The 26,766-nt window shown below is 38.2% G+C and overlaps 1 protein-coding gene across 13 annotated transcripts; it reads right to left on the bottom strand.

The window, feature by feature from the left end:
• Positions 1-1,884: 1,884 nt before the first annotated feature.
• On the bottom strand, positions 1,885-25,476 carry LOC134843950 (probable helicase with zinc finger domain). 13 transcript variants are annotated; one of them, XM_063860324.1, is made up of 8 exons: positions 24,211-24,334; positions 23,250-23,307; positions 21,948-22,190; positions 21,375-21,716; positions 6,145-9,482; positions 5,542-5,741; positions 2,829-3,033; positions 1,885-2,337 (listed from the first exon to the last, which is right to left on the bottom strand). In XM_063860324.1, coding segments are annotated over exons 4-8 (4,071 nt in total). In that variant the 5' UTR covers positions 21,377-21,716; positions 21,948-22,190; positions 23,250-23,307; positions 24,211-24,334; the 3' UTR covers positions 1,885-2,011. The 13 variants fall into 13 exon arrangements, with proteins under 13 accessions (XP_063716394.1, XP_063716389.1, XP_063716386.1 ...); XM_063860319.1 differs by having other exon boundaries at positions 21,375-21,550; positions 21,855-22,190; positions 23,250-23,475; positions 24,024-24,318; XM_063860316.1 differs by having other exon boundaries at positions 23,250-23,475; positions 24,024-24,318.
• Between the last annotated feature and the right edge of the window lie 1,290 nt (positions 25,477-26,766).

Below are 26,766 nucleotides of genomic sequence, written 5' to 3'. Positions count from 1 at the left end.
TAACGCGCGATATATTTCGCGCATTTAACGCGTAAGCGGAGAGTTAATCCGTCTTAAAATTGCTCCAAATTGATTGAAAGAAGCTTATTTGCCATAATTGTTTTGTTACAAGGAGCAAAATCTATCCTCTTGTACTTTATATGGCTTGTGGGGGGATGATTTTTATTTTAAAAAAAATTAAATGTAAAAAAAATAAAATAAAAATGTTTTTTTCTTAAAATTGAAATTTTTAATGTTATTACTTTTCCATAAAGCTTTAAAAGGCAGTCGGAACATTCAGGGCTTCGCCTTGATACAAGGAGTCTTATTTTACTTATGCTCAGTGTGGGTTGTTTTCTATAAGAGTAGATAGCGAATTAATTGGGCTTATAAACCATTTCAAATGGAATTGGGCTAGGCTAACTGATTCAAATATACCGTTGATTGTTAGTCATTTTTTACCGTTGAATGGAATTGGAGAAGGCTAACTGATTCTAATATACCGTTGAAAGTTAGTCATTTTTGACTTGGCGTTGCCTGTTGGAAAGTATTTCAAAGTAAAAGTCTCGAAGGTTTCAGGGTTTGTTTTGGTGTTCGTTGCAATGAATTTGCTTGTGTTAATGCTTGTGTTCCATTTATGTACAGGCTCAAAATATTTCGGTTCTCATTCTTAGTTCAAAAAAATGACAAAAAAAATAGGGCTCGAAAAGTATTTACTTCGGACTTTTTTCAGTTGATTTTTTAATTACCCATTTTGACGGGATTTTACATCAGCTGAAATCTGCTGATGCCGTAAGCCGATCGATACTGCATCTGCGATCATTTTTCTAAGTTAGGGGGTTTGAACGTGCCAACTCAGGATAATCAAAGCGATATGTTCCATGCCTTGTAAAGCGTAAGCGGCTATTTACCTTATTCCGCGCTGATTCGAGACTAGCAATGTGGTCTTATTATTAAATTCCTGGACGCAAAATACCAGACTCGTAATATTTGTTATTTACATAGCGTCCTGAGAACAAAATAAAGGAGAAAAATTGAAATGTTTTAGCATTTGTCGAGCATTAAAATCACCAGGTCTTTAAAAAGCAGCCAGTACATTCAAGACATGTTCAAAATTTCTAGGCAAAAGAAGGAATAAAATGATTTTCATAAATAATTAAAGAGTCATAAGAAAATAGAACAAGGATAGCCGGTTACTGTGCAAGTATCACAGAACGTTCCGACCATAGTCTTATAAAATACAACTAAGATTTTTCAAATTATTGTCGTTTTTATTCGGCGTGGTGTGATAAAAGGAACTGAACAAAAGCTGGGGATTAGGTATATTTGACAGTCACATTAAAATAAGCAAACTGAAAAACAATTTTTCCAGAAAAATTTCTAGAGAAACGAGAAAATTAAAAAGTTCGAAAAATTTTTCAAGTTTTTTTTATTCCAAAAAGGCGTTAAAATGCTCAAAGTAAGCCAACGTTACCCAAGTAAAGCTAAGTTTTTACGTTTTAAATTAAGCTATTGTAAGCTTTTAAGCAATAATAAGACTGCTCGCTCGCTTTATTCGCTCGAAGTAAGATTAGCTTGAAGTAAATATTTTTGATGTGGTTCGAATCACGACTGTAAGGGCTTTAATATGAGATATCAACCCAGTCTCATCATTATTTGTGGTATGACTTTGCGTGGAAAATGGATTGAAAAATGGATTGGACTTCAATCTTAATTGTTTTCACGGCTGTTTTTTTATCTCAGCTGTTTTTACCGCTGTGAACGAAGTGAAGTTCGAGTGGAAACAAACGGGAAGTAACTTGAACCGACAACCACTCTCGGCGTGTACCTTCTTAAGCACGCCTTGTTCGATTCGTTGCCAGAACCATTGCTAGGATTTTTTACTCTATCATCTGTTTGGCAAACGAGAAAATTTAATTTTTAATCTAATAGGATAATGTCTTTTCTAATTTCAAATCAAAGGCAAGTTAAATTGATGAGTCGTGTCATGGGAGTTGTCTTGCCTCGTATAGTTTCTATTATCTCTTGTTTTTCATTTGAAACTCATTGAGTTCATTTTGTGCACAATTTCCGACTGCTGCCTCAGTAAACTGTGCTGCTCTCCCATTGGCTGACGAGACGATGTCTCTCTCGCCTTTCGCATCTGATCAACTAACTCTCTCATTTTATTGATTCGTGTGTTCAGTCGCTCGTAATTGTCATTTGAGAGTGCTTTTTTTCGGATTGTGAGCTCGACGTACTGTTGCCAAATAGGGTAGCAGGGTGCAGTCTCGGATGCGAGTAAGAGGGCAGTGGCGTCCCCCACCACATAGACTGCCGAGATGGCCCGCGTGAGTGCTGTGCACACTAATTTGGGGTCTGTAACACAGAAAATATCATTAGCTCAGAGGTATATAATGCTCAAGATGATGCTGCAAAACACTAAATTTCTCAAATATTCTCACAATTCTCATTTTTCAATTTTTAATTTTTTCCATGTAAAATTGAAGCAAATATTGACGGAGAACTCTGTTCTATTATTGGCGCAAACGATATTCATTGAATCACTGTGTTTATTAAGTCATCTGTGTTTGTGAAACAGTTACGGGATCTTTTACTGCTCATTCCAGACGTAAACATCTAGCTTACAGAGTAAATCTGTAGGTGTTGCAAGGTTATGTGTATATAAGGGAAAATGTAGCCAGCTAATTTGCGTTCAAAATTTCATTGAACGATTGGAAAACATATTGGAAAGTTTTTCATATTAAAAGCTATGGATTGTTGAAAGCGTTAACAGCGTCATGTCGCGTTGATTACTCTAGACTAGTCTAGTCTATAACAATGTACTGTGTCGCAGTATGTAATGCGACCTGCGAGGAATCCAAGGTCGTTGTGTCTCTTTGTATTGTCCGTGAGTGTGTCCATGACAGATTTGACATCTGTGACTAGCGAGAGGATGAGTAGTCTGTACTGTCTTCCCTGTATGTTCCTCACTAAGTCCACGTCCACTACTGCCACTGATGAATCGCTACAATCCAAACTCAATTCTTCCTCCCAAAGACACTCTCGGATAGCCTGTAACATACTTATAGTTAGTGCCCAAAAATGTTTTTGGCAAAATTCTAGTCGGTCAAGCAAGCCTAATTATATACAATTAGACAACATTGATTATTTTATTAGTGCCCTTAGTTATGTTTTAGGCAAAAACAATGAGCTTTTTCTTTTTGAAATGCGCAAAAATAGATTTCGGAGGCCACGTCAGAAATCTATTTTTGCGTATTTCAATAAATAAAAGCTCCTTGTTTTTGCCTAAAACACAACTAAAGGGCACTACTATTGCCAAAAACTTGGCATTTACTATATTTGGAGCCAAACTGTCGGCAATATTGGTAACACTGAGCGTTTTAGTCGGTAAACACTGTTTACGTGTTATTGTTCCGACTTTCGAAGAAAACGGAATATTTATGCTCGGTGTGGTTTTTTTATTCAGTCAATTTTCGCCGATCGAAATAATAACTTTCAACGAAAAATTTTTATACCCCATTGAAGGTATCGACTTCTTGAGTTCAAATTTAAAAAGATATTAAGCCTCCGATCATTTTTTGCTGAGTTTTGGGGGTTTGAAAATTGCCAAATTGTCCATGTTCTGGACTAAATTATGCGCGCTTTGAAGAGTTTATTCATAATGCTGAGAGCATAACGCAAATTATTTATGCGTGGCGAATTAGGCCGCACAACAAAATCGTTCCAAATAGAATTGAGGCTAGCTAATTAGTCGTATTAATTTCGTAGGACTCAAAATTTTACACTTTGATTTTGTCCAAAATTTATAGGTTTCAATATTTTCTTTTCCCAAAAATTATTCGATATGGATTAAGGGACAGTTGGAACATTCAGGGCTTTTCACTGATATACGAGCAGTCTTGTTGTTCCGATTTTCGATACGAAAGTAACGGAATATTTGTGCTCGGGGTGGGTTTTTTTTTCTTCAGACAAATTTCGACTTTTTAACTAGCCATTTTTGACGGAATTTTTTTATACCATTCAAAATTTATAGGTTTCAATATTTTCTTTTCCCAAAAATTATTCGATATGGATTAAGGGACAGTTGGAACATTCAGGGCTTTTCACTGATATACGAGCAGTCTTGTTGTTCCGATTTTCGATACGAAAGTAACGGAATATTTGTGCTCGGGGTGGGTTTTTTTTTCTTCAGACAAATTTCGACTTTTTAACTAGCCATTTTTGACGGAATTTTTTTATACCATTCAAAAGGTATTGTTGTCCTGAGCTTAAATTTGAAAAGATATTTTATCTGTGATCGTTTTTCGTAGAGTTACGGGGGGTTAAAGATTGCCATTTTGGCCAATTTGGGACAATTAACGCGCGATATAATTCGCGCTATTAACGCGTAAGCGGAGAGTTAATCCGTCTTATAAATCGTTCCAAATTGGTTGAACGAAGCTATTTTGCCATAATTGATTTGTTACAAGGAACAAAATCTCTCTTTTTGTACTCTATATGGCGTGTGGGGGATGATTTTCATAAAAAATTTCAAATTTTAGAAAAAAAATTTTCATTTTATTTTATTTCATTCAATTTTTTTATGCTATTACTGCTGCTCAATAAACCTTAAAAGGCAGTCGGAACATTCAAGGCTTCGCCCTGATACGAGCAGTCTTGTTGTTCCGACTTTCGATACGAAAGTAACGGAATATTTGTGCTCGGGGTGGGTTTTTTTTTTCTTCAGACAAATTTCGACTTTTTAACTAGCCATTTTTGACGGAGGTTTTTTATAGCATTCGAAAGTTATTGTTGTCCTGAGCTCAAATTTGAAAAGATATTTCACCTGTGATCATTTTTCGTAAAGTTATGGGGGTTTAAAGATTGCCATTTTGGTCAATTTGGGACAATTAACGCGCGATATATTTCGCGCTATTAACGCGTAAGCGGAGAGTTAATCCGTCTTATAAATTGTTCCAAATTGGTTTAACGAAGCTTATTTGCCATAATTGATTTGTTACAAGTAGCGAAACTTATCCTTTTGTACTTTATATGGCGTGTGGGGGGATAATTTTTAAAAAAAAATTCAAATTTAAAAAAAAATTTCATTTTGTTTTATTACTTTTAATTTTGTAATGTTATTACTGCTCCATAAACCTTAATAGGCAGTCGGAACATTCAGGGCTTCGCCCTGATACGAGCAGTCTTGTTATGATTTAAAAGAAGTTTATGAGATCCAATGCGCGGTATTATCTCAATTAAACTCGTTCAGATTGTTTGATCGAATCGATATTGCCCCCCCCCCCCTCAATTCTGGTTGCCAAATTTTTCCAAAGGGTCCCCCTTTGGTATAACTTTATGACATCAGTGGCGTGCGCAGAAGATTTTTCAACAAAATAGGGTCATTATACTATTTTGGGAGAGCTCGAAAAATCAACCGCCCCCCCCCCCCCCCTAGAAAAATTTCTGCGCACGCCACTGATTAGTCGGCATATCTATGCAACAAACAAGAGTGTAAAAAACCCAACTCATAGAAGGATTGATCAAGAATTGTCTAATGCAAAGTATGTCGTGACTTGCCTTCACTTGGCCCTCGTAGCACGTGACGATTCCTATGCCCTGTGTCTTGAGCCAGGGGGCATCTACATTGGCCAGCAGAATACTACGTACCAGTGAGGCGACCTGGTTCGCCTCTGCCCAGTTGCAGGGAGAGGCCACTTTCGGGTGGACACTCACTCTGCTCCCCGGCACGCCCCAGAACTGCAGGGGGTGGTTGATTCCTATACACATTTACAATAACACCGTTGAAACTATATATTTTTTTATCTGGCGGGGAATTGGTAGAAGAATCTATACAAGAGATAATAAAAAACTTTCGTATGGAGTTCATAGCCACGTGCAGCAACGCATAAGAGAACCAAATACTTTGCTTTTTTTCTTCAATTTCAAAAGACTTTTGTTACAGGTTTAGCGAGAGTCTCCCGAACCATTTTTGGTGCCAGAATGAATATCTGGCACCAAAAATGCTCACAAGTTTTTGCTGGTCACAATTTTTCGTTTAAAAATAAGTTTAAAAAATGCTTCGGAAATCACAATACAATCTCAACTTATACTTGGGTGAATGCCCCAGAAGCCCATATTAGACCAGTGACCGTTTTATTGCTTTGAGGTAATTTGCATTACCTGGAATCGATTGTTCCGATTTGGTCTCGCTCTGGTCATTGTACATCATATGGTAGAAGTGTCCATAGGCGAACTTGAGGATCTCCACGTGAGATCTGTAGTTCACGTCCAGGTCAAATCGGAACCCACAGCGTTTGTTGTACACCATTTGGGAGAACCTCTGCACAATTGAGTGGCAGAAGGAATCGGATAGAGCTCTGCTGAACAGAAATGGATTCAATTGCATCACATCACCAGTCATGCACAGCTTGTTTCTGGTCGACGCAAAAGCTAACACAGGCACTAGGAAGAATTCGGCTACCTGAGCAGCTTCGTCTATGAACACGTGACTGAAGTGATCCACATCAAAGTTCAACTTATGTAGAAGCATCGTAGCCGACAAGGTAACTATGACTACATTTTTGTTCTCGATTTCTTCTCTTCTCGGATCTCTGAACTTCGGCAGCGTTCCACCAGAACAGTTGGAGTATTTCAGCAAATCCCGATCGACCGAGCTCAAATCGTCATCTTCTGAAAACAGGCGAATGCATTTGTCGCCGAGATTGGATTCAACGAGCTGACGATGATACGCGTTGCCTGTGTTTCTCGACACAATGCAGATAAGAATTCTACAAGAGTAGAAGTCTTTTACTATTTTAGTAGTGGCATGAGCGATCGTGTATGTTTTGCCAGTGCCGAATGGCCCACTGATAAGTATGGGCGGGTAGGACTTGCTCTTTGTAGTGTCATTGAACCAACATGCTTCGCAGGCCTCTTGTTGCTTGTAGTTCAAATCCGAGAGAAAGTATCGCTCTCTGAACTGATTTTGATAATTTTGGACTTTTTGGTGCTCCGCGGGAGTCCTCCTCAAACAACTTGCATTCTTGCATTTGTATTGTCGCCTCCAGTCTTGCTCGCATTGCATAATGTTAACTTTATTCTGATTGATCAACGCAATTTGTTCGTGCTCTTCCAGAAGATCCAACGTAGGCACATACCATGGAGGTTTCTGGCTGTAACTGAGTTCGAATGCGTCAGGCACCAACGGGGACACATCTGCAATTTGATCTATGGAATAATGACAATGCAGGAAAAGTTTTCTGTTGAGGAGCAACTCAACATACATGTATTCACTGCGTCCTTCTTCGTACCTGAGAGAAGTGATCTCTTCTTTGTTCAGTTGAGCAACCAAATAGTAATTCCGCACCTCTCTTCTCAAGTCATAAATAGAGTACGTCTCTGTCTCAGCTCGGAAGAATCTATTCACAATTTTGCCAGAAATGCAGTTGATTGAGACGTCAGACCTGTCCCAGTCCCCCCTGCGAGACAGAATTACGTATGCAGCTACATCATTCAGAGCTTCGCCTCTGATGGAGTTCTCAGTTACCGTAAACGGACATTTGCAAATTGCAAAAAGAGTCTTCTTGTTGGCTTTGATGTACTTATTGTCTCCGTTCGGATATGCAGTGACAAAGTCGACATTAGCTTGGAACGAGATGTCATCAAGGGCACTTGTCTGGGCCATTTCCTCCAAGAAGAGAGCTCTGTGCATATCACCCTTGTAAGACTCTTTTCTCATTTCTCGCACATCCGGTGGTCCGAGCTCGGAACAATCTGGACGCAGTTTGTACCTGTCTTCTAAATTTTTTGTCCAGTTGTCCATACGATAGTCAGAAGTCACGACCCTGCGCTTCTTTACTCCCATGTGGGGAGCTGAGTAAGTTTCGATGGACTCTCGTTCGTAACTCTGCCCGGCAAATCCTTCAGGCACTTTAACGACTTGAATATATTTCTCAAAAACAGTTTCGTTGGATAAATGAAACTGTATACAAACTTCTACTTTTTGCTCTTTTCCTGAATTAGCTGGAGGATTGTATTCAACCTGCACAACAGCGAAAGTAACTTTTTTCCCATTTGTATCTTTCCAATTCAGACATCCCTCATGAAGTAAAGCATCTACAGCTACAACATCTGTGCGATGATGAGCTGAGATTTGGGATAATTTGAACTCAGTTCTTTCCATTTGATCGAGTGTGATTTCCTTCAAGTAAACTTCTTTCCTGCAGCGCAACGAAAAGTTCCACTGTCTAATTTTTCCCATTCCGCTTTTGCTCAGAACCAGAAGAGGTATGTCCCATGCTAATGAGTAGAATGGGGTTCGAACCTCATCCTTAACGATTTTGAGTCTGTAATAACTGGTTCTTCCCTGTTCCTCCAAATCCCGATAGAACAAGTCTGTTGTGTTTGGGACAACCATGTTTCCATTTGACGAGTTTGCATGAATGTTTTGTTGATAATGAATTGGATTGACACCAGAAGAATTAACCAGGGGTGGTTGTTGACTGACAGCTTGCGGCTGAATTATATTAGTATGCATACTGTTTCCCTGTTGCAGAGGTAGCAATCCAGGTTGCCCATAATTTGGTATCATCGGTGGATTCGGATTGATGTTCGTGTTCATGGCGCCCTGGACTGTAGCTGCATTCTGCGCCATTAAGAGCATCTGGAGTTGATATTGTTGTTGATGCTGCTGCTGTTGTTGTTGTAGTAGTATTTGTTCTTCTTTCTGTTGTTGTTGCTGTATAGTGGCCAACTGGATTGGAGCAAACGGGTTGATCATTCCTGGATTAAACGGTGGTACTTGTTGCCATGGATTCTGAGATATCATATTTGAGGGGTAATTTGGCGGTCTTTGATTCATCATCATTGCCTGATGAATTAGCATCTGCTGTTGCTGATGCTGCTGCTTAAGGAATTCTTGTTGGGAATGCATTGATGCCATTATAGTGTTCACTTGTTTCGTCAAATCTGATTCTTGCTTCTGGGGGCTACTCGAACTATGGGCGTTTGTAAGTGGTGTGGCGCCTTCTCGGAAATAAGTTTTGTTTGTGTTCTGAGGGACTTGAGATGCATTGATCGCAGGTGTTGATACCGTAGCGCCAGCATGACTATCACTGGCAGTCGGTTTCACTGTTGTCCCTGCATTTAGAGGGGTGCTTTGAAGGGAAGTTGTGGGCTCTTTCCGTCCAGGATATTGGCCAGTGGCGTGCAGATACGCTTCATTTTGATTTTGAGGTGGCTTGCTTTCTCGCTTCATCGCTCCTTCCCCAGCAGTTTTCAATCGAGCTGAAGAACCTTGGCTGGAACTGAATCCTGAAGGTCCCAATGTCTGTGAGTTTTCCAGATCATCCGCATTACCTGCCACCGGTTTACTGGCTTCTGAAAACGACTTGCTGCTGTTTTGCCTATAGTGACTCGTCCAACTATACTTAGCATCGCTGGCGCTGTTTCTCTTGTCATCGTTGTTATTGTTTTTGTCGCCTTTTGATGGTCTCTTCCATGAGAATTCTCTCTGACTCCTAAAAAATATTCTCTTTTCATTGGCAAATGATGGGTTAGAAAAAGGTTACTCATATTGGCTACAATACATCACGGATTTCGCAGTTTCAGTGCTTCTAAGTTTGAATAGTTTGGTCACGGAATGCGCAACCAACAAAACTTCAAAGGATTTAGCTGCCGTTACGGATTCGGTGAGACCTAAACTCACTGGTTTAAAACCACCGAATCTGCAAATTCACAAGTTACACACCTAGGCTTCGCAATTAACTCCCCAAATTGCCCAAAACACAGCGACAGATCATTTTATGAAACTTTATGCAATTCAAATATGAACCCACATTTTGAAAGTCAACTATTGAGATATGCGCGGCATTATTCAAGGATTGGTTAAATATTTATTTAAAAGTGCAACTATTTATTTAGAAGTGATTGTAGACATTCAAGTCTGAATGGATAATTAATCCTTTTTGGCAACTCAGGATTATGGCTAGATAGGGTTTGAGAAGAAAAAAATGGATTCCGTGTAACGATGCTTTTGATAAAACATTTTAAATGATTTGTATGAAACATACGCTGCGTACAGAACTAATTTGAAAACTTAGCGTGGTTTCCATTTTTTGGTCCCCAGTCAAAAACTGAAGATCTTTCCTAAAAACCCAAATCATAATAAAACAAGACTGCTCGTATCAGGGCAAAGCCCTGAATGTTCCGACTGCCCTTTAAGGTTTATGGAGCAGTAATAACATTTAAAAATTCAATGAAATAAAACAAAATGAAAAAAAAAAATTTTTTCTAAAATTTAAAACTTTTTATGAAAATCATCCCCCCACACGCCATATAAAGTACAAAAGGATAGATTTCGCTCCTTGTAACAAACCAATTATGGCAAACAAGCTTCTTTTAACCAATTTGGAACAATTTCTAAGACGGATTAAATCTCTGCTTACGCGTTATTAGCGCGCAATATATCGCGCGTTAATTGTCCCAAATTGACCAAAATGGTAATCTTTAAACCCCCGTAAATTTACGAAAAATGATCACAGGTGAAATATCTTTTCAAATTTGAGCTCAAGACAACAATACCTTTCGAATGATATAAAAAAATTCCGTCAAAAATGGCTAGTTAAAAAGTCGAAATTTGTCTGAAGAAAAAAAAACCCACCCCGAGCACAAATATTCCGTTACTTTCGTATCGAAAGTCGGAACAATAATTAAACTTGAAACAAAAAAATCTGTTTTACAAATAACATTTTAAGCATGCAACATATTTTTCGTTGAGCGTAAGCAAAATAAACGTGATTTTTAAATTATACAAGACTGCTCGTAACAGGGCGAAGCCCTGAATGTTCCGACTGCCTTTTAAGGTTTATGGAGCAGTAATAGTATTTAAAAATTCAATGAAATAAAAAAAATGAAAAAAACTTTTTTTTTTTAAATTTGAAATTTTTTATGAAAAACATCCCCCCACACCATATAAAGTACAAAAGGATAGATTTCGCTCCTTGTAACAAACCAATTATGGCAAATAAGCTTCTTTTAACCAATTTGGAACAATTTCTAAGACGGATTAACTCTCCGCTTACGCGTTAATAGCGCAAAATATATCGCGCGTTAATTGTCCCAAATTGGCCAAAATTGCAATCTTTAAACCCCCGTAACTTTACGAAAAATGATCACAGGTGAAATATCTTTTCAAATTTGAGCTCAGGACAACAATACCTTTCGAATGATATAAAAAAATTTCGTCAAAAATGGCTAGTTAAAAAGTCGAAATTTGTCTGAAGAAAAAAAAACCCACCCCGAGCACAAATATTCCGTTACTTTCGTATCGAAAGTCGGAACAACAAGACTGCTCGTATCAGGGCGAAGCCCTGAATGTTCCGACTGCCTTTTAAGGTTTATGGAGCAGTAATAACATTAAAAAATTCAATGAAATAAAACAAAATGAAAAAAAAAATTCTAAAATTTGAATTTTTTTTTTAATAAAAATCATCCCCCCACACGCCATATAAAGTACAAAAGGATAGATTTCGCTCCTTGTAACAAACCAATTATGGCAAAAAGGCTTCTTTTAACCAATTTGGAACGATTTTTAAGATGGATTAACTCTCCGCTTACGCGTTAATAACGCGAAATATATCGCGCGTTAATTGTCCCAAATTGGCCAAAATGGCAATCTTTAAACCCCTGTAACTTTACAAAAAATGATCACAGGTGAAATATCTTTTCAAATTCGAGCTCAGGACAACAATACCTTTCGATTGATATAAAAAATTCCGTCAAAAATGGCTAGTTAAAAAGTCGAAATTTGTCTGAAGAAAAAAAAACCCACCCCGAGCACAAATATTCCGTTACTTTCGTATCGAAAGTCGGAACAATAAGTACAAAAAAACAATGACCGAAGTTCCAATACATGTTATCCATAAGCTTGTAGTATGCTAATTTTTAACTATTTCAAAATATCAAAAGCTGAACACAATTTCAACAGCTTCACATCATTTACAAAGCACGATAATGATCATAAAAGCCTGTATTTGACAAATTATTAGTTTCATGAACAAAAGTCATGAAATTTCAAATTTAAGGGAACTTATAAATTAGACCAATGACTCTTTCACAAAGCGAAAAACAGCAGAAACAATCGGAACGTTAAAAGTTTCTCTGATACAGAAAAGGAAAACATTATACATAAATCACAAAAAAAGAAATAGCAAGACCAGTTATAAAGTATAGTCAGCTAATGCTCCAGCAGAATTAATAGTCCCGAGAAGACGTATCCTAGCAAAAAAGAAAAGACCCGATAAAATTTTAAAAAATACCACTAAACTATGTAGACAAATTATTTGCAGTAATCATTTTCAAACTAAAATCAACATTACGAGTTATTAAATGAAATTGAGTCACCTGAAAAATTCAAAACAAAAACGCTATAACAACATCAGTTTTTAAATGTATATTAAAAAATTAACTTTTACATTAAAACAGAGAGGCTAAGCTGAGCTTCGCACCACTTGCGATTGAAAACAAACATAAAAACATAAGTCGAGGCATTTTCTTATGCCTCGATAGAAGCTCATTCTAGTTAAACATGCCAAAATTTTGAGTATTAATCTAGCAGCGGAACAAAACTTACGAAGAGAAAACACAGCCGGTAATCTTTGAGGAAAAGCCTATTGAGCTGGAAAAAAATATCTGATTTAATTTTTTTTTAAATGAAGTCCACTTCCCTAAACCTACAATAAACAACACTTGAAAACGGATCACCATCCGCAAACAGATACAAATTAGCTAGACGTAAGTAATGAATGATACATTTTTCTTTCATTAGCGAACAGGAAACAAAAGTTATTTCAATAGTTTCTTGTTTTGTTGAAACTACCCAAAATTGGAAAAACGCAACAAATGCATCAGGAAACTTAGCAGACAGCAACTTGACTTGAAATTGCAAACCGGTGAAATTATCCAGCAATTTTGATTAAAATTTTCAAAAAAAATTGTTTAAAAATTTCAAACTTGCTGATTTCTCGTTTTTCAAATGAAAAAATGTTCTTACGTCTCGATAGAAGTTCATTCTAGGTTAACGTGCCAGAAAAATTAGTATTAAATTAGCAGCGGAACAAAATTTACGAAGAGAAAACACAGCCGGCAATCTTTGAGCAGACACTTGTTGAGCTGAAAAAAAAAGCTTTAAAAAATTTTAAAAAAAATTGAAGTCCACTTCCCTGAACTTACAAAAAACAACACTTGTAAACGGATCACCGCCCGAAAACCGATACAAATTAGACAAAAAAAAGTAAAAAATATTAAATATTTTTCATTAGCGAACAGAAAACAGAAAAAATTGTTTCAATAGTTAATTAATTTGTTGAAACTACCCAAAGTTGGAGAAACGCAACAAATGCATCAGGAAACTTAGCAGACGGCAACTCGACTTGACATTGCAAAACGGTAAACTCGTCTAGCAATTTTGATTGAAATTATTTAAAAAAAAAAGATTTCAAAAAATTCAGATTTGCTGCTTTCTCGTTTTTCGAATGAAACAACTACCTTTCAAAACAAATTGAACTAAAAAGCGAAGAACAGATATTTTCAATTGTTGTAGAAAACTTCAGAAAAATAAACAAGAAAATTTGCGCCAAAAAACGTTTAAAAAAACAGCTGATTGAACAATCAACAGCATCAAAGGTTTAAACCAAATATGCTAAGCAAATTGAAAAAAAATTATGAAAAAATTACAAAAACTTAAAATTTTGGATTTTTTCGTTTAAAAGTTTCACTTTTAGTAAAATAGCCTGGAAAGTTGATTTGATTTTTCCAAAATATATTGTAAGACTTCAACCATTCTTTCAAAAAGCAAGCAGTAATTGAACAAAAAAAATCTGAAAATAAGCCGACGGAATAAGCCGATACTCAAGTGCCGAAAATATACCAAAAAATTTCGGCACAAAAACACTATGAACGGAGCGCTGAACAGGCACGTAAGGCCCATGCCTAACATGCACCCACTACATTCACCTATCCAGTGAAACACGGGTAACATTTTCGAAATCTCTGCCTTACGGATATTTACGGGAAAAAAGACTAACAACCGATTGCAATACCATTGCTTATCGCAAGAGTAATAATTATTGTTAAAAAATTACACTGAGTCGAAGTGAAGGAAAACATACAAATGTGCTGCCCTCGAACGACCAAAAATTAAGCTAGTAAGCCGATAAAAAATAAGCCGAAATCATTTGGGCCGAATACTTTTTCAAGCAAAAAAAAAAGAAACTATACGAAGTCAAGCCTAGTAGAATTACAAACTGCATGAGTAAATGAAAACATAGACAACAACTCCAATGGAAATATGCAACGCAATTACAAAGAAAACTGCAAACAGAAAAAATCTAAAGATGTTGTAACTAAGCCAGCATCAGCAGACAAATATTAAAAAAAAAACATCAGCAGACAAATAAAAAGCCGACAATTTTTTTGGAACGGAATATTTCCCGTTTGAAAAAAAAACAGGTTCTGGTCTCAGATGCATTTGTTACTTGCTGTCTAAGTGTGCCAAATAGTTAAAAAACTTAAGTCAATATGAACCTAGAGACCAAGTGATTCAAGTTATTCTGTTAAACAAGTTGTTAACCCGAAAAAAAATCTATAATCCGATTTGATAACGCTTGCCAATCGCAAGCGTAAAAATAAGACATTTATTTTTAGTTTCTTCAATAGAGACAAAACGTATTTAAAACATCTTCAAAAGATACTTTATTAACAGTTCTATTAGACTTATAGAACTGTTAGCGGCAGAAGCTTTCCAAAATTTAACAAAAAACTAAAATTTCAAAAATGGTCATTTGAAACATATTCTGAGAAACATTTTCTTAGATGTACTTATGGACTTAGAGCATTGTTAGTGAGAGAAACTTTAAAAAAGGGTGATTTTGAAATATCTATTTTTTAATACTTATCAAAAATTACATATAATCAATTTGAACTCAAATGAAAACTTAAAAAAATAACAACCTACTATTTTCCATCATGATTCTTTTTCAAACCGTCAAAAACTTTAGTAAACATGCACTTTTAACAAACATGCCCTTTTTAATCAGCAGCATGGAGAGCTTAAAAGATCAACTGACGTCAATATGAAATCGACCAGCAATATGAAATTGACTTATGGCATCGACACCCAATTCTCCCAATAACTCGCCAATCTTTTTTTCTAACATTGAAAGCAGGCAATTGCGTGCAGACTATAGAAGACAATGCAGAAATCGACACAACTTTAATGGTCTTTTCTTCTTCATCGTTCTTTGCCGCTATACCAGAGGTGACCTTCAGTAAAATAGTTTTAGTTTTAAATGTTTAATTTAAATAAGAACGTTTAGATAAACTGGCAGAAAGTTAAAGTGAAGTTTTTACCAAATTGTTTTTTTAGTATCTTGCTCAAAACAGAAATCATCGTATTTCTCTGAAGTGACTGAATTAATCGAACTTCACTGAATGATTCTTACTTCAAAAAATCCATGGCTCATTTTCAGTAGCTCTGAAACATCGTCGGTTTTCAACAAACTTTTGAAGCAATTTGGAATCACTGGTTCCTTAATTAATCTGCAAATTGAACGCGTTTTTTAGAAGAGCTTTAAAAAAACATGCATCATGCTCAAAAAAACTCATGCAATTGAAAAAAAATGGGTTGAGCGAAAATGTTCATCTACCCCTCCATTCATCATGTTGCACGCCTCTGAACCAACACTTGTTTACTGAGTAATTAAAAAGATTCTTTAGCAGACGTTTTCACAAAAGTGGCAGGGTATTATTTATTTATGGAATTTACAAAACGCGTTGCAGAGCATAGACTGCACGATGTCTGTGCATTCTATGCTCTGCAACGCGTTTTGTGAATTCCCAGAAAAAAAAAGTAATTTCAATTCTCTTTCAAGTCTGTTGATGCTATGAGCTGGTTTTCGTCTGCACATATATCGGCTTGAAATAAATAATTCCTCCGAATTTATAGAGAAACACACATAGCAATAATGACTGAAACGGCTATCACCAGCGAAAATATGGGCGATACTCACAATTAATGATTTAATAACTTCATCAAACCGCGACCAAAATTTGGCATTTCCAGACATTGCGAACCGAGGCAATATGTCCACGACCGGCGCGACCGAAGGAAGTTAACAGCGACAGGTGCGACCGAATGAAAGTTGACCACGACGGGCGCGACCGAAAAATAGTTAACAGGGACCGAAGAAAAGTTAACAGCTGTAGAATTGGAAGTTCTCATGTACACTCGGCTAAAATGCAAAATTGTCTATGATATCATTACCTTATAGAGGTTTGGAACTGTACACTACGATAGTGGCCCAGTTGAGTGATTATCAGCCTAAGGCAAACGAATCGGAACAATCAAAAATTAGACAAGCTTAGTTTTTAAAGTCATTATCGATACTTTTTGACAAACGGCAACTTATGTCTTTATATACCTGTAGCAACATCTTCGACCATCACAGGCTCCTACCTAGCACTAATAAGGTCCTGCAAATTGGTACATGAATATTGAAGATGTGTCCTCATCCTCGAGAACGCCAATAGTGAGCGTATAGGAAATCGGCTCACTAGATGTCAACTTCCCGGAGATCTGGAAAAAAACCACCTGTTTCCCATGTTTTAACATTAGGTATATGGCTTTAGTAAGAAACACAGGCAACCTTAGAAAACCTGAAGATGAGAACTTCCAGATATACAGCGCTGACAAATGCTTCAAGTGGATAGTCCCCCATCCCGGACTTCCGTAAGTCGAATCTCAGCCCCACCAATTAACGCAGGGAGCTAAAACTTTGGCATATGGTAGGTCATGACAAGGTAGATCATGTATCATAATTTGAGCCAAATCTGACGTTTGGACTGGAAGTTATTAGCACTTGAGAAAACACCCCTAAAAGGGACTGCTAGTGAGTAAAACTGCTCCGGCGACTTCTTCCGATGTTAATAGCCTTTTCCAGTGAAAGGTGATTATGGACATTAGAAATGTAATAACTTAGAAAGAATTAACGGGATATGGATAAAATTGGGTAGGATAGGTAGGACCACTATAGGATTTTGAACCCGATTATGGAAAATTGACCACGTGTGACCCCAGGGTGATCTTAAAGTGATTTTAAAGCGTTTATGGCCAAAATCGTATATAAAACCCAAACATCAACAAAGGAAAGTAGCACCCTCCCCAGCCCCAACCATTGGGGAATAAACATCGGTCACTTTATTATAAAATGGATGTAATTTATCCATTGGCGACTGAAGCAGAAGCTGAAGGGGATATAGGTTTTACATTGTAACATTGAAGTAGTGAATTAATAAGAGTGGACCTGGCGAACATTGAGTTAAACTAAGCTTGGCGAATGCGCTATTTATAGAATATCAATCAGACTATAGAAAAGTAGTCCCAGAAATTGGCAGTAATAGAAGCATGGCATGGGAAGTAGATCTCCTAAAAAAGCTTGAACGCGCGGGATATTTACTTAGCTCCCCGTAAATGGCTTTTTGGTTCAATTTGACTCCTGAAAAGCGAATTGCATAGGAATTTTGATGCTTGGAATGAATTATCTACCCACCGAAAGGGTCTCTTTTTACCATCGAGAGGACGGAACGTTAATGGGATCATTTAAAAAACCTTGGTAGATTGGTTAATTAAACATAGCTTGTTTTAGAGGTGAAATTGGACTTGATATTTTGATATTTGCATAATTTAATTAGAGATACCTATTATGAACTTGGAAATTGGGACTAGTGTTGTCAGAGGAAGTATTCAGTTAAAACCTTGCGAAAAAAGTACCAAAGTAAATGTTGAGATTTGAAAGAACAATCATAACTCTAACTAAAAATAAAACTCAACAACGAGAGACTGATAAACAGCCTACCCTTAGACAGAAAAAAATTAGCTGCTAGTGAAAACAAATGGGTTCGCGCTGTTATTTAGAGAACGATAATCGCTATTGTGTAGAGAAAGAAAAATTGTGATGTTTGAGATATCAGTAAAAGTACCTCAAAGGCACAGTGATCCATAGTAACAATATTAATTTTAGCAGGTAGACCTAAACAGTTGCTTGGAATTACTTTTTTAGGTAGTTTCTATTGAAATCTCTAGAGAAAGAAAATCAAATAATTAAATTACTTGGGAGTTGAAAGCAATTAAGCATTTATGCTGATGGATCGCGGAATCTTTTTTTATTAGATTAACAGATTATGTTAGGGACAATTAAAGCCTTCAGTATTTGGACTTAAATTATCTGAATTCAATTATCATTGGGAACTCTCGTGATCGTTTCGAGCGGTCCAAACAGCCCTGAAAGCAGTAGAAAAAAGGGACAAGAAACGGAAAACAGTACAGAATAGTTGCCATCAACTTGAACCTTTCGCGACCGAATGAATGAAAATTAACCGCTACCGGCGCGACCAAACGAAAGTTAACCACGACCGGAGAAAAGTTATCAGCGACCGGTGCGACCGATGAAAAGTTAACAGCGACAGGCGCGACCATATAGAAATTAACCGCGTCCGGTGCGACCGAATGAAAGTTAACTGCGGCCGAATGAAAGTTAACAGCGACAGGCGCGACCGAATGGAAGTTAACCGCGACCGGCGCGACCGAAGAAAAATTAAAAACGACTGGCGCGACCAAATGAAAGTTAACCACGGCCGGCGTGACCGAAGAAAGGTTAACAGTGACAGGCGCGATCGAAGAAACATTAACAGCGACAGGCGCGACCGAATGAAAGCTGACCGTGTCTGACGCGACCGAATGAAAATTAATCGCGACCGGCGCGACCGAAAGTAAGTTAACCGCGACCGGCGCGACCGAAGTAAAGTTTAAAGCGACCAGCGCCACGGAATGAGAGTTAACAACGACCGGCACGACCGAAGAAAAGTTAATGAATATTAACCGCGACCGAATGAAAGTTGACCGCTACCGGCGCGACCGAATGAAAAATAACCGCGTCCGGGCAACCGAATGAAAGTTAATAGCGAGCGGTGCGACCGAATGGAAGTTAACCGCGACCGAAGAAAAGTTAAAAGTGACTGGCGCGACCGAATGAAAGTTAACCGCGGCCGGCGCGACCGAAGAAAGGTTAACAGTGACAGGCGCGATCGAAGAAACATTAACAGCGACAGGCGCGACCGAATGAAAGCTGACCGTGTCTGGCGCGACCGAATGAAAGTTAACCGTGACCGGTGCGACCGAAGGAAAGTTAACCGCGACCGGCGCGACCGAAGGAAAGTTAACCGCGACCGAAGAAAAGTTAAAAGCGACCGGCGCCACGGAATGAGAGTTAACAATGACCGGCGCGACCGAAGAAAAGTTAAAAGCGACTGACGCGACCGAATGAATAATAACCGCGACCGAATGAAAGTTGACCGCTACCGGTTCGAACGAACGAAAGTTATCCTCGTCCGGCGTGACCGAAGAAAGGTTAACAGTGACAGGCGCGATCGAAGAAACATTAACAGCGAAAGGCGCGACCGAATGAAAGCTGACCGTGTCTGACGCGACCGAATGAAAATTAATCGCGACCGGCGCGACCGAAAGAAAGTTAACCGCGACCGAAGAAAAGTTAAAAGCGACCAGCGCCACGGAATGAGAGTTAACAACGACCGGCACGACCGAAGAAAAGTTAAAAGTGACTGGCGCGACCGAATGAATAATAACCGCGACCGAATGAAAGTTGACCGCTACCGGCGCGACCGAATGAAAAATAACCGCGTCCGGGCAACCGAATGAAAGTTAATAGCGACCGGCGCGACCGAATGGAAGTTAACCGCGACCGAAGAAAAGTTAAAAGTGACTGGCGCGACCGAATGAAAGTTAACCGCGGCCGGCGCGACCGAAGAAAGGTTAACAGTGACAGGCGCGATCGAAGAAACATTAACAGCGACAGGCGCGACCGATTGAAAGCTGACCGTGTCTGGCGCGACCGAATGAAAGTTAACCGTGACCGGTGCGACCGAAGGAAAGTTAACCGCGACCGGCGCGACCGAAGGAAAGTTAACCGCGACCGAAGAAAAGTTAAAAGCGACCGGCTCCACGGAATGAGAGTTAACAATGACCGGCGCGACCGAAGAAAAGTTAAAAGCGACTGACGCGACCGAATGAATAATAACCGCGACCGAATGAAAGTTGACCGCTACCGGTTCGACCGAACGAAAGTTAACCTCGTCCGGCGCGACCGAATGAAAGTTAACAGCGACCGGCGCGACCGAAGAAAAGCTAACAGCGACAGGCGCGACCGAATGAAAGTTAACCGCGGCCGTCGCGACCGAAGAAAGGTTAACAGTGACAGGCGCGACCGAAGAATTGTTAACAGCGACAGGCGCGAACGAATGAATAATAACCGCGACCGAATGAAAGTTGACCGCTTCCGGTGCGACAGAATGAAAGTTAACCGCGTCCGGCGCGACCGAATGAAAGTTAACAGCGACCGGCGCGACCGAAGAAAAGCTAACAGCGACAGGCGCGACCGAATGAAAGTTAACCGCGGCCGTCGCGACCGAAGAAAGTCCTATCATTCTTCTTTCCCCTCCGCCTAATTACCCCTCCCCCTGCCCACATTCACCCCACCATGCCCCTCCGGCAAAAAAAAAACTATTACGGGCCCCCAACCTAAATTATAATGACAATGCTCGGGCGGATCTAGGGTTTTCTCGGGGGGGGGGGGGGGGGGGGGGTTAGGGGGGTTGGTGACAAATAATTAAAAACAAGCCAAAAATGCCGTTTTCTGATTTTTTTGAAAAATTTTGATTAAAAAATTGCGTTTTTCAGCGAGTGCTGGTGCTGCCTTTTAAAATTAGTATATATTGAAAAGTTTTAGGTCTGTGGCCCAAAATGGATATCATAAAAAATTCCAAAGAGAGACTTGGTGAGGGGGTCCAAAGAGATGGTTGGTGAGTTTGTCGAATCCCTGTAGCAGTCGGGCTTTTTTTGTTAATTAATTCAAAGAAAAGTATTAGCCAATCAAATCTCTTGAAAATGTTCGGAATTTGGTTAGCTAACAGGCAAATTTTGAGGCACATTTTTATCCAATCAAAATGCGTCTCAATTTAGTGACAAGTTTTCCGATTTAATTTAATTAAAACCGGAGGTATTTAGTTTTTTCGGCTATCCGGTAATGCGGCTCCGTGGGTACGCACCATAATGTTGAGGGGGAAGGTTTTACGAAACAAAGAAACTTAAAATTTGTTTGAAAATATACAGCGTAGTCTTTCTGAATGGCGAGATCGTAATTGTTAAACATTTCAGAGCCCTGTGTCTTTTTCGCAAGGGACTTGGTTATTTTCAAGGAGCCACTCTATCATAGTAGTACCCAACTTGGATAGCATCTAACAAAAAAAAACACGAAAACACCCAGGTAGGTACTACTCACATTTGTGTAGTGATATAATTGCTGCTCGTCGGTGGCTCAATCAATAGTCGAAACTTTCCAACAATTTAATTTCAAATGAAGTAATCAGTTCAAGCTTCAAAAGGCCAACAGAAACGAAAGTAGCCGCATATGTGATGAGACGATGGTATTCTGCCACTGTGCTTTTTTCAGCTTGCCTTGAACAATGAATACGTAATAATATGTTGGTGGCTGAAAATGCAGGGAAATACGAACGTTAGCATATAGGGATGCTAACTTGGAGTATCATTTAGCAGAAGGAATAATAATAATACCAAAAGTATATCCATGCAAACAATACAGGTGTTTTGAGAGGGTACTGACCTTTTACCAGAAAAGTAATAACATGGAACTTTTACCAGACTCGATAAACAAATTTGATTGACAAATTTGTAATGACGCCATTTAGTTTGATTTGTACTAACCGCTTCCTTTTCGAATCTTGCACTAATTTAAACTTACCCTAATTGAATTATTGCATTGTGGTTTGGTAAAAGGTCGGGGTCGGTCTTGGTAAAAAGACCTAGCCCCCCATTCAAGCTTCAAAAGGCCAACAAAAACCAAGTCGCCAATATGTGATGAGACAGACGATGATCTTCGTCTGCAACTAATTTTTTCAGCTCGAATTGAAAAATATATTGGTTTGATGAAAATGCATGGAAATACAAAAGTTAGCATATAGGAATGCTAACTTGGAGTATCATTTAGCAGAAGGAATGATGATAATAACGAAAGTATATCCATGCAAACAATACAGGTGTTCTGAAAGCATTTAATGAGGTGTGCCATCACAAATAACTAAATGAATCAGTTTGCCATTTTTAGTCTCAGAATTGAACTAAGTTTTCGGCTTTCCGGGAATAAAACACATTTCGGTTATTCGGGCATTCAGGGTATAGTTAGACACCATTGAAGGGGATCTAGGACAACACGCAGACTTCAAGCCGAAGGGACTTCAGGCCGAAAAATGCACTTTACAAGCACCTCAAAACACTATTTTTTCATCTGTAAAATGTTACTTTTCAAAAATTTAGGAGAGTTTAGTCCATTAAATGCGTTATTCATGACAATGCACTACTTTGGATTGGCATCCGTTAATAAGATCAGCCGGTTTTTGCAATGCATAAGTTATAAACATGAAAAACGCCTTCAACCATGTTTTATTTTTCAACTTTCCTAAACATCATTTGGAGGATTGAATTTTATGAAAACGCCAATAACTAGAGAAGAAAGTCCTGAAATTCCAAAATTCATCAAAAAATTTTTTCAAATTAATCATATTTCACAAGTTTATAAGAAAATATTCGGCTTGAAGTCCCTAATTTTACGATTCGGCTTGAAGTCCCGTCGGCTTGATGTCCGGCACCCGGAAAAGTCATCACTTATCCATGAGTTAAGGAAAAATTACCAAGCAGTAGCGGATTTAGGGGGGATTGACGACTTAACTATAACTAAAGAGTCCCCAAAAAGATACCCCCAAAAATTTTTAAAAAGCACCTTCGGAAAAGCTCGGATCTTGAGTGATACGCGAGAACTCGGAAAATCATATTTGACTTAACAAAAATATAATTAACAAAAAGATAATTGAAGATAAAATTTAAAATATTGACTCTACAATTTTTATCGGTTGGCCGGCCCGGAGTGCGGTCTGTATTTAGACAATCACGTATTCCTACTCGTCAGTAAGCAGACAAATACCATATTAACCAATCAGAATCGAGATGAGAAAGCAAACTTACGAAATAACTCATTATTAATTATTCATTTCTTCCTTGTCTCGATTCTGATTGGTTAATATAGTATGTTTCTGCTTACTGACGAGTCTGAAAACGAGTCTGAAACCGTATAATTCTATACTTTTCTGTCTTTCTTTTCTTAGACCATTCTGGTCGGTGCAACCCCTCGCCAATAGTAACTGAGCACGACGGTGATATTTCTATTTCTCAGAAATATGGAATTGAATTTAGCGTTTTCTAATTCCCAGAACTGTGTAAAATATTCTATTTCTGAGAAATAATAACAAAAAAAAGCACTGACACGTGCCCTGGCTTTCAAGTTAATGTTCACTAAATTAATGCAGGGGCTATTCTCATGCGCTAAGGACAGAATGGACGAAAAACTTGTGGGCGATAAACCGAAAATTAAATTAGCCGAAAGTCAATTTTTAAAAAGAATCAATTGTCATTCAGGATCAAGTTAACATCCTCCCCCACCACCCCCCCCCCCGCCAAATAGACCAAGTTAAGATTCTCCAACCGAGCTTTCAATATAAATTAAAATTGCTAAACGTGTGAAGAGCTCAATTCTGATTGGCTGAAAATTCCCCTTCTTTTGAACCAAGTTAACATCCTCCCCCCTAAATGTGTTTGGGTTTGGGGGGGGGGGATGATGTTAATTTGGTCCGCCATTCAATTAAACTGAATTAAATGAAGCAATATTTTGCATCTTCGTAACGAAAATCTTGAAATATAAAATTTGTTCTAATTCGGCGGCGGTCAGAGACAATTTGAAAATTTTGCACATTTCTGCCGTTTTTATTTTCGGTCCATGTCAATATTATAGATTACTGAAATCTGATTGGCTGGATTTTTATTTTCGCGCATTCGATCCTTCGCATATGAGGGATTCCACCTTAATTAATCGAAAATTGTCGACGGGAATGTAAGGCTTGGAGCGTACGATTCGTCATCTTTATGTCCTGATGTCGTCTCATATGGATAACTTTTAAAAAGGAGAGAATACTTTTTAATGCATATTCAACCTTATTAATTTGAGTTCAAGAAAGGACAACGATAAGTTAAATATTTCTGAGAAATACCAGATATAAGTCGCGATTGTTCAATGTTGTACATTAACTGAACTGAACAAATAAAATAAAACGAACCAACTCTGCTCAACAAACCAAACGCAGACATATAAAGCATATTTGCAGTTTGTGACAAATGCTTCTTTTATTGTAGTCAGATTTAACTTGATTTGAAAACATACTACATATTCAGGAAACATTCGCACAGGCGGTATAAAAAATGAAAAGGCATTTGATCAATTGCGGGATTTTTTGTATGCAAAAGAAATATTTTCAACAGCGCGAACTATGGGACATTCGGACCACGGGACTTCAAGCCCAATCGTGAAATTATGGACTTCAAGCCGAACAAAAAGTCATGAAATAAGATTAATTTGAAAACCATCAAAAAAGCCAAACTGTGGATGTTGTGAATTTTAAGCGGATTCCGTGGTCTTTCTTATGCACAAAACGGCCCAAAACCAGTATTTCTTCATCTTTCTTGAACTCAAATTAATAAGGTTGAATCTGATTCGCAATTTATACACTCAAATTCAAATCACATGGTCCTGCAACTTAATTGAGATTTCAAGCAGATAAATTTGTTGACCGACATGATCAAAACTATAAAATTTTGGATCTACTTAATCCCCCCTCCTATTGTATCTACTAACGATGTATCCGCCCCTGTAAATAAAAACAGTAAATTCGCATAAGTGCGTTGTATTAAAATTGAATTTTTCTGCATTCTGATTGGTCAAAAATTCGCTGCAAGTAATTTACTTAACAATCTCCCCCACCCTTTCTTGAAAGGGAGGATTGTTGAATAAATCCAAGATTCATAATCTGCTGAAGCATTTTTTTGAATTTCTCTCGTTCTGAATTTTTCTCTTTTGAAAAATTTACCATGTGATTTGAAAATAATTTTATTAAAAGACAAAGTTAAGATAACTGATGGGATTTTTAGTAACTCAGTTAAAAGAAATTAGTGTTTCTTAAGAAATGAATTCAGACTGTTCTTAAAAGTGTTTTTTGGTAGCTCAGTTCTACTGGCCTGAGTTGCATACGATGTATGGTAGAACTGAACTTGCAGTTCTTCTCTTTTAGATCGGCGCAAATGGCCTTAAAAATAATAGTTAACTTTTTATATATCTAGATAACAGCAAAGTTTTTGCAACCGCAGTACCACATTCCACTGCGGGTAGAAAATATTATCGAACAAAATAAAAAGTTTTTATAAACAAGAGTTTTGGTACTTAATAAGTTTCATAGCAACCTTGGTTTTTATCTTGGTTTTCCTTGGGCTCTTCCAATTCCAGGGGTACTCGCCCCGCCGCGTTCCAGGTTCTCGAAATGTCCAGTGATGCATAACCGATTTTTCTTCTGAAAAGGTGTCTTTCCAGCAAGACGGAACGTGTCTCCATTGGTTTATCCCTTCTCGTCTTGAGTGAGGCTAGCTTCATTCGGTACACTTCTAGAGCATTTTTAGTGAGATCCGTTATGTCTTCTACTGTCTTGATCATTCTCACGGATTGTTTGATTGGGTCACTCTCTTCACTATCTTGACATTCTCACGAAATTGGTCGATTCTAATTTTCAACTTGTGACGCCGTGAGGGCAGATCTCTCCAGCTGCTGCCTATCTAAATTTCCAGATTGAGTTAAAAATTTACCGCTGAAAAATTTAAACTCAATTTTTAATAGGCGTCAGAAATGTGCTTCAAATGGTGAAAGTTGGATTGTTTTTTGCTTTATCCACCTTTGATCTCGTGTTGTTGTGCTGATGTAAAGTTTTCGTCTAGTAGCATGACATCCAGTATTCTTTATGTTGTTTGCATTGTTCTCTCGACCAAGCCACACCCTCGGTGATTTCCCACCGGACAGATTTCATGTTATTATTCTCCGTGCAAAATTTATTTATTGCTTTTCCTTTAAACCAGGAGAATTGATCAATTTTGGTTAATTCAGGAATGCCATGGGTGTCAATACAGGTGCGTACGAAATTAATTGACGATTTCCCTCCGTAGTTTTTCTAACATACACCGACGAGAGTTTCCAGTTTTTATCTTTTGCCACTAATGATATATATAATTTTTACTAATGATCGTCTAATGGCCCTGCGTAGTCAAGTTGAATTTCCTGACCCGGCTGCATTAGCCGTGGTAGACGTTTAGTGGAGCTTTTCGGAATAACTTACTAAGTTTCTTACCGTATCTAGTGCAATCTATACACTCCTCCGCTATGTTTACAATGTCATCAAGTATTTGGGGCCACCACAAGTAGTTAGAGACGTTGAGCATCGCCTTCTGGCCCAAGGTGCATTCAAGGGTGTCCAAGGTGTATTTGTTTCATCACCGTTGATCTCAGCTGGTCTAGAACTGCTAGTCGATTGCCCTCTAGTATGCAGTGATTTAGAACTGCCATTTGGCGATACAGCTTGTTAGTGTAGGGTCCCATTAGTTCGAACCCGTGCCGATCGTTCCTTTTCATTTCTGTTCTTAGACGATCCATCCACAAGTCTTCTGTGATTAGTTCTACCTGAAGACTTCTGTCAAAAAGTCTTGACAGATTGAATAATCTCTCTTCTTCA

This window comes from Symsagittifera roscoffensis, chromosome 4 (genome assembly GCF_963678635.1).
Source record: "Symsagittifera roscoffensis chromosome 4, txSymRosc1.1, whole genome shotgun sequence".
Classification (NCBI taxonomy): domain Eukaryota; kingdom Metazoa; phylum Xenacoelomorpha; order Acoela; family Convolutidae; genus Symsagittifera; species Symsagittifera roscoffensis.
This window is presented reverse-complemented; position numbering and strand designations above follow the sequence as displayed.